General features: G+C 36.7%; 1 protein-coding gene across 1 annotated transcript; it reads left to right on the top strand.

The window, feature by feature from the left end:
* Positions 1 to 4,132: 4,132 nt before the first annotated feature.
* LOC110865200 lies at positions 4,133 to 8,413 on the top strand. Its single transcript, XM_022114421.2, has 6 exons — positions 4,133 to 5,445; positions 6,595 to 6,650; positions 6,933 to 7,163; positions 7,252 to 7,546; positions 7,838 to 8,034; positions 8,125 to 8,413. Exons 1-6 carry the CDS (start codon positions 4,369 to 4,371, stop codon positions 8,276 to 8,278), a joined length of 2,010 nt encoding a protein of 669 aa, XP_021970113.1. The 5' UTR covers positions 4,133 to 4,368; the 3' UTR covers positions 8,279 to 8,413.
* Positions 8,414 to 9,056: the final 643 nt, after the last annotated feature.

Raw genomic sequence — 9,056 nt, 5'->3', positions numbered from 1 at the left:
TGCAACACCCATAGGTAGTTCTCTAACTTCTCAGCGGAAATTACCGCACAAGCAGCCGTAAACGATTTGTTTGTCGACGTCATGCCTACGACCTGAACAAATGGCAGGTTGTACATGTTCGTTTTGTATGTGGCGTCAGTCATTAGCACATGCGGGAAGGCACACCACATAGTGAATGATTTTTCGTGAACAAAGAAGACGTCTTCAACTTCGTTCGATATCTCATTCGTGCGCATGTAATAAGTGTAATTTTTTTCGATAAGAATGTTTTCAAGTTTTTGCATCGGTGACTTACCGACATTTTTTTCGGCGTTGATCTTCTGAACAGCGTTGTGTATATCTTTCGGAATAAGCTTTCTAGCCGGATTGTTTTTTGTCAGCGTTCGCCAGATACTTTGGTTGCGAATATCTTGCTCTGCCAACTCCTTAACCAGTTTTTTGTCCTCCGAAGAAAGCCTTCTCGCATACGCGTGACCCTCGAAGTTTTCAATAGGAGTGTGGTTATGCTTCGCCTTCGTCACCTCGATCCTCCAAACACTTCCGGATGATTCCGAAAACCCGATCATCTCGAACGGGCAGCCTATTTTCTTGCTACCCGTTTTCCTCTGTTTAGCTACACTCTTATGCTCCCCACCAAAAGTACATTGAAACCAAATCTTGTAATTCTCTCCTCTTTTATTCGATCTCTTTGTCACAATGAGGTAACCATTGTCTTTTGCCGTGTCTTGTACCCAACGCACCAACTCTTTACGTGACGAAAAGGTCTGCGTTGTATCAAACGAAAATGTAACCGGGTAACAACCTTCCTCGTCAACAGACACATCCTCCGGCTCACCATCCTCACCGAGGTTCGAATAGACTTGATGTTCAAAGCTCTGTTCACAACCGTAACTCTGGTTTGGATAACACTCCTGCTGTACAAAGCTTTGCTCGCCACCGTAACCGAAATTCGAATAACCTTGTTGACAACCGTAACTGTCGTTTGGATAACACTCCTGCTGTACAAAGCTATAGTCGCCACCGCAACCGAAATTCGAATAACCTTGTTGTGCGTAAGGGTCCTCCACAGGGGTATTCAAATCCAGCTGCACCGTGTTATCACGATAACGAATGCCAGATACAACCTCTGTCTCCCTCAAGTTGGACGACACCGGTTTCTCAAACCAGTCAGAAATAGCGGTCCCTTCGTAAGAATCAGGAACAACTGACTCGTCAGAATATTGACCGAAAAGATAGTTACTGAACCACGACGTCGTTTTTTCACAAAATGTAACTAATAGAGCAAAGAAGATCGACAAAAAACAATCCGAGTTATGAATCTCGAGTCTGGCCAGTGATTTAAAGGCAGCATTTGGGGTCGAAGCGCCGCGCTATGGCCAAAGCGCGGCGCTTAGGGTTCACGGGGCAACTGAAACCTCGTATCACCTTTATGTCTGTCAGTCTGTCAGTCAGTCGAAACCTTGTATCAACTTTTGTCGCCCTAAGCGCCCCGCTTTGACCATAGCGCGGCGCTTAGGAGTGTGAAAATTATTTTGGCCGTGTGTAATTAGCATGATCCTATATATATCATTCAAACAAGAGACGTCTATTTTATATTCATAGGTTGTGATATATATTCAGTTTTTTAACACCAAACCCCATCATGCATCTTGCAATACTTGTTACACATTTAAAAAAAAATATATTCACTTGCAAGTTACCATTTAGGTGACATAACGTTGGTTGCATGCATTTTTAGTGCACCATTAGAACAATATAGTGTTTGTGTTTGAATAACACACACATAACATGCCACTTTTAATAAGCGCTGGTACACTTTTATTTTTAAGTGATACTAGATTTAAATTACCTTAACTTTCACCAATTGGCCGATAACACTACCAACTTTCGATTTGTACACCAGCAGTTCCAACTTTCAACTCATTAACCGACAACACTCCCTAACTAACTAAACTCTAACCTAATTAGCTGATTTCAGCTGCCATGTCATCAAAAATGCTATGTCAATTGCCACATTAGCTGCCATATCATCAAAAATGCCACGTCAGCTGCCACGTCATATGCCATGTCAGCAAAAGGGGCCACATTAGATGCCACGTCAGCAAAAACTAACTGGGTTAGGGTTCAGTTAGTTAGGGAGTGTTATCGGCTAATAAGTTGAAAGTTGGGAGTGCTAGTGTACAAATCAAAAGTTAGGGTTATTTAAATCCAATATCCGTATTTTTAAATAGTAAGCTCATATGGTTTTCACCTTTATTTTATTTGGAACTTGAACAATACATGTTTTATACACATTAGATACCATTAGACCACTGGCTTGTGTAGTGTAGTTACGGCCTCTTAACTGGGCAAGACTATGTCCGGCTTTCATAAAAACCCTAGACTGATGACCGGACCGTACAGGACAATTCGGTTATGGTTCGGTAAAAGGACAGGTCAGTTCGGATTTGATGGTTCCATGAGTAAAATTGGTTTGTAACGGTCTACCTATTGAAGTGTTTATTGTTAGCAAGTTCAGAAAAAGAACCAGGACAAGGAAATTTAATTTTTGAAGAGGACATTTCATTAAATCAACATACAAATGAATTTAATTCTATTTGCTTTTAATCGAAGACAAAGGAATCTGTTTTTAATCAAAGACAAAGGAGTTGGTTACAAAGTCTTCATAATAAGTGACCCTCCTTTTAAGTCACTGTCGCATTTCTGGTTTTCTGTAATTACTTTTGTACATCTTTATTAGGATAAGCCATATAAAAAATTCCTTATATCACTTTGCAAGTGCCGCTTAAAAACAAGACATAAGAAATATCGTTTCGTTATGTTTTAATACATGTTTTTAACAAACAATATTTCAGCAACCAATTATAAAATAGTCCATATCTTCACAAAATAAAATTTGATAAACATAATAATCTTCATATAAAAAGTGGACATTAGATTTCTCAGTTTCGAATTTTAGAAAAATCATAATATTATGAAAGATTCATACAATTTCACCTACTTATGCATCGATGCTAGTTAATCGTATACACTAGATTTCTCAGTTTCGAATTTTAGAAAATTATAATATTATCATGAAAGGTTCATACAATTTACCCTACTTATGCGTCGATGCTAGTTAATCAGTTGAGACATGTCTGACAAAAATAGTCGGAGAAGGGTTTAATTGTAGGTATTTTTTAGTATAAATAGAGATATTATTTCAATAAATATATCGTAGTTACTTTATAAGTACAAAATCACCCAAGTTTTAATATTGCTATATAGTTATAAAACTAATTGTCCATAATATTATAGCCCAGTGATATCTTAGAAGTAAGATAAGACTTAGGGACCATTCAGTTATCGGTTCGATTCCCACAAATGGAGTTTTTTTCTAGATTTATTAGGTTTTTTCTTGAATTGGTGTATAGGCATTATTACCTAGTGAAGATAGATATGATCGCGTGGTTCCGCCGGTGGCACAATCATACTTTAGTAATCCACCAGTGATCCAAATTTGCAGTTAAAAAGTTATAAAATAATTTATAAATTATAATGTTTAAATTTCTAAATGAAACATCATGAACTTCATTATAGTTATAAAATAATTTATAATGTTTAAATTTCTAAATGAAACATTCATGAACCTCATTATTATTAAGTAAATTATTTTTCATCAAAATTACCTAGTATTTTAAATTAACTTAAACATAATGCCGAACTTAATTCTTATAAAGCGAATTTTTAATCAAAATCACCTACTATGTTATGTTAAACCTAAAAATAACAATCAAATCGTAGCAATTAACAAAATTACATATTTTACATTTAGTTCACTTAATTAACATTTATAAACAAACACCATAACAAATCAATATACATGATTAAATTTTGTAATTATAAATAGAAAAGAAATCTTGTTACCATTAGAAAACATATTCCCTTTTAACAAAAACAAATAACACATTGGTCACCAATACATGCAAACAACACAGTAGATCACGAGTATTATAAAAAAGATATTTCAGACCATTTAATTATTTAAAAAACCATTAAAAAATAAATAAAACTCCCTTGTTAGAAAAATAAACTCAAAAACAATAAAATATGGTCCTGCTAGAGTAGTATTAAAACTTAAACCCTCAGAGCATTCGCCACATTGTATCGTATCTAATCTAAGTACCGTCGCCGGTCCCCGCCGGTTACGTTTGTCCGTTTCCACCTCCTTCTGCTGACCCAGCCATCTTACCCCTTCACATATACATATATACATATATATATATACACACACCCTCTGTTATCACCGCCACTCTCATATAACTCATTCCATTCATCAACTCTCTCATTTCAACCTTTTCAATTCTCTTCAAAAACTTATCATCATCGATGGGCTTACCTAACGGCGACGTCCACGTTGCAAACGCCGTTGAAACTGACACACACCTAACTTCTCAAAAACCGTTGCACGGTGAAAATATCAAGAACGTATCTAACGGCGATGATTACGGCGAACAGAATTTGGATGATTCGTCTGTAGATGATTCAAATACCAGTAACAGTAACAGTGACGATTGTTCAGATGAGATCTGTGGAGAAGACGAAGAGAAGGAAACGCCGTTAGATAACGGCGAACAGGGTGAAAACACTGTCGTGTTTCCGCCGAATCCACAGCTTCCACGGCCGGAAGCACCACCGGGAGTCCTGGTTGTTTACACGGAGGCGGAGAAAACCGTAACGCCTCCGTTGATTAAGCGATCGAACTCTTCGCCGGAAAGTACGGTGCAGATTCCGGCGATTGGCAAGTTCTTTCGGGAGAAGAGTAACAGCTTATCGGCGGCGATTACGAAACGGTTATCGTTATTAACGGACGAAGACGACGTTAGTTCCGATAAACGGAAGGTTAATTCAAACGTAACGGAGTTTAACCTATCCGGACTCAAAGTAACGGTAACGCTAAAACAACAGAATAACGAAAACGAACAGTTCAAAGGACGAATCACGTTCTTTTCACGATCAAACTGCCGAGACTCCACAGCGGTACGATCATACTTCCGTGACCGGAACTTACGCTACGTGGAGATCAACGTCGACGTGTATCCAACGCGCGAGATTGAACTGATCGAACGGACAGGAACCTCCGCCGTGCCTCAGATCTTCTTCAACGAGAAGCTATTCGGCGGACTTGTGACGTTAAACTCGTTGAGGAATTGTGGATTGTTAGAGGAGAGGATGAAGGATTTGCTCAGCCGAAAGTGTCCTGATGATGCTCCGGCGGCTCCGGTGTACGGATTTGATGATCCGGAGGAGGAGAAGATGGATGAAATGGTGGCGGCGGTTAGGGTTTTGCGGCAGCGGTTGCCGATTCAGGACAGGTTGATGAAGATGAAGATTGTGAAGAATTGTTTCTCTGCGGCGGAGATGGTGGAGGTTTTGATTCATCAGTTTGACTGTGGGAGGAAGAAGGTACGTACGTGATTATTTTGACTTTTGTGTTTATTTTGACTTTTGTGTTTTGATTTTGATTGTATGTGTATGTCGCGGTGTTATTAGGTTTTGTGTGCTTGTTTGATGATCATCGTTGAATTTTTGGTGATGGTGATGATCGATTGATCATGAGAAGTTTGAGAAAAAAAAAAATATTATATCGTAATAAAAAAATATTATAATTTGAATTAGAATCGTAAAATAACTTCCGCGGCTGTAGGAGTATGTTATTTGCGTAGGGTGCAAAGTAGGTGATTTATTGCTAGTGCTATTTTTATTTTTTGTTGTTCAACTTCCGGATCCGATGTCTACAATTGCGTTGACATTACTCCACATTTTCTGATTAATTAATAATAAAAAAAATAAAGATAAAGAATACAAGATCTACTAGTCCGGTGGTAAAGTGTGTGTTTTTTTACGAAAATGGTGTGAGTTTAAATTTTTTCAAATATAAGTTGTATGGTTTTAGGGGTAATTTTTTTGTTAAAAAGTAACATTTCTAATGGTGTGCCGGTTTAACCAGTAGGTTGGGTCTAAAACTAACTACTTGGTTTGTTCATTTTTATCAGTTTTGTCTTGTCTGATTCATTAACTCGTAACAAAATAATAATGGCGTATCAATTTAACCGGTTGGTTTGGCGAATCATTAGTTTGAATCATTAGGCACTTCTTATGATGCGTCTTCGGTTTAAAAACTACTTGCTCTGCCCAATATTTTTCAGTTTTGTTTGGTACATTAACTCATAAGGGAACTGTTTTGTCTAGTACTATTTTTATAAGCAATTCATCACATATCATAATTTAAATTTATGTTATAAAGTGTCATCTCTATGTAATTATACATAATGTAAACTTAGTTTGATATTTTGAGAATATGGATTTTTTACTCAGGGTAAATGTTTAGTGTTAGTTTAAAGGATATTAAAGTCATCATTGATGACACATGGTGCACCACCTAATTTGATTCTTTATTGGTAACATAAATCATGACTCTTTTGCATGCTTCTTGTCATATGCTTTCTTGAAAATCGTACAAAACCGTAAAATAATATATAGTTTGTACATCTTGTCTCCAATAAATTAACCGCTAACAAACTAACATATTCATTATGTACTTCTTGGCAATAGGCTGTGGAGATGGGCAAACAATTAGCAAGAAGGCACTTTATTCATCACGTGTTCGGGTAACAACATAATATTCTTTTCATTTCATATCATATCTTTGTTATGTTAAAAAGTTGTTAATTTCGACCCATTTATAATTGGTTATATTTACCTTACATTCAATATATGCATTAACATTCAAAACATAGTTTGAAAGGAAATAGACTAATGGGTCTAAATTCACTCAAAGTCTTGTATCAAGTTCTTAAAAATTAGTTTTTTTTAATTGATTTGTGGTTAAAAGTTAAAACAAAGGATATTATCGTTAATTAAGGTGTTGATCATGTTGCTTGTGCGTACAGGGAAAACGAATTCGAGGATGGAAACCATTTTTATCGGTTTCTTGAACACGAGCCTTTCATTCCTAATAGCTACAACTTTCGGGGATCCACAAATGATCTCGAGCCAAAAGCTGCTACTTTTATTGGCCAAAAACTCGCGAAAATAATGTCAGCAATACTTGAATCATATGCATCTGAAGATGGCTGCCATCTTGATTACATAGGTATCAGCAACAGCGAGGAATTCCGGAGGTATCAATGTCTAATTAACTAACTAACTAACTACAAATGATTATATTCCTAATTTCAAATTGTTAAAACCATTCAAATTACTTCACAGATATGTAAATCTGGTGCAAGAACTTCAAAGGGCGGATATATCTACACTTTCGGATTCTGAAAGGCTTGCTTTCTTTATTAACCTACACAATGCCATGGTGATCCATGGTGTAATTAGTGTCGGTCATCCTGGGTCAGCAGTGATCAATAGGAGATCATTCAATTCTGATTTTGTATACATCATTGGCGGGTCCCCGTATTCCCTTACAACAATTGTTAATGGTGTTCTTAGAAATAACCGTAGAGCACCTTACTCGTTTACCAAACCTTTTGCTTCTAGTGACAAGCGTTTAGAGGTACATGTGCAACAAATCATTCCCCTTTTATGGCTGTTGTTAGATGTAGCAAAATGGGCAGGTCAAAACGGGTCTGGTTAACTTGAATCACCTTATGTCCATATTTTTTTTTTCATTTTTATGAAAAGTTTGGTATGCTAACAATAGTATTGTTTTTGAATAAAATGATTTCTATGCTATAAAAATACACTTTAGTCAACAGTCACAAAACATAAAAGGGTTGAAATTAGTTTTTGTATCCATGATCTCATATCTAATACATTTTTCTTTTCGTATTTTTTAATATCGCAGTTGGCTTTCCCACAAGTTAATCCATTGATTCATTTTGGTATATGCAACGGGTCGAAATCAAGCCCGCCTGTGAGGTTCTTCAGCCCCCAAGGGATTGAATCCGAACTCAGATTTGCAGCACGAGAGTTTCTACAAAGGGATGGAATCCAAATTGATCTAGCCAAGAGAACAGTGCACCTCACTCGTATCTTCAAGTGGTAAGGCAGCTAGACACCCGAACCACTTAGTCATTACTTGATACTTGAGTTCACGAAGACTTGATCTAAAGATTGTGTTTCTTGTTTCAGGTTTAGTGCCGATTTTGGGCAGGAAAAGGAGATCTTGAAGTGGATCACCGGCTACTTGGATGCAAGCAAGGCGGGGCTGTTGTCGCATCTTTCTAGTGACGGTGGTGCAGTGCATATTGTTTACCAGGATTACGACTGGTCTGTAAATTGTTAATGAGCTGTGATTGTTGGCTCGTAGATAGAAACGATGAACTTGAATCTCATGCTACAAGTTGTATTTTTGTTTGATTGATTAAAGAACCCATTTCAAAAGGAATGGAGTGATAATATATAATTTGCTTTTAATTTACATTACACTTTTTTGTTTATGATGGTAGTTGTATTGCTAGTGCCATCACTTGTCTTTCATGTCCAACCAAAATCGCTCAAATTCTCACCCCTCACCATCCTGTACTTCATCTGATTCTCCCTATAGAGTATACCTATTTCCAATTGAACCCGAACTTGTCAATGTTGGAATCAGCTGGATAAAAAACGTAGCAACACAACGATTTTGTGAGAACTCCTCACGACTCTTCTTATATATTAATAAAGAACAAAACAAAACATCCAAGTAATTACATAACCTAACCCATCTATTTATACTAAACTAATTACTTACTAAACAAGCTATCCTAAACCAATACCAACTCTAATACTTATTAACCAATTAATAAAGTCACTAGATAAACATAATACTTTAAACTAATAATTAATCTTTAAACAACTAACTAATATTTGTTATTTTCTTCTCTTTATCGGCTCACACAACTTTATCTTTTCTTTAAGTTTATCTCATCCCATAATTTTAGCCGAATCATTAGGATTAACTCTTCAGTCAAATCCGTATTGGCCGGATAACCCACTATCCTACTAACTTCTGATAATGAGGAACTCACATCAGTGGGAACATTTACTCGCATACACTTCTAACTGGAGTAACTGCTGATATG

The sequence above is a fragment of the Helianthus annuus genome, chromosome 6 (genome assembly GCF_002127325.2).
Source record: "Helianthus annuus cultivar XRQ/B chromosome 6, HanXRQr2.0-SUNRISE, whole genome shotgun sequence".
NCBI lineage: Eukaryota > Viridiplantae > Streptophyta > Magnoliopsida > Asterales > Asteraceae > Helianthus > Helianthus annuus.
The sequence above is the reverse complement of the archived record's forward strand: the minus strand, read 5'-3'. Positions and strand labels throughout refer to the sequence as shown.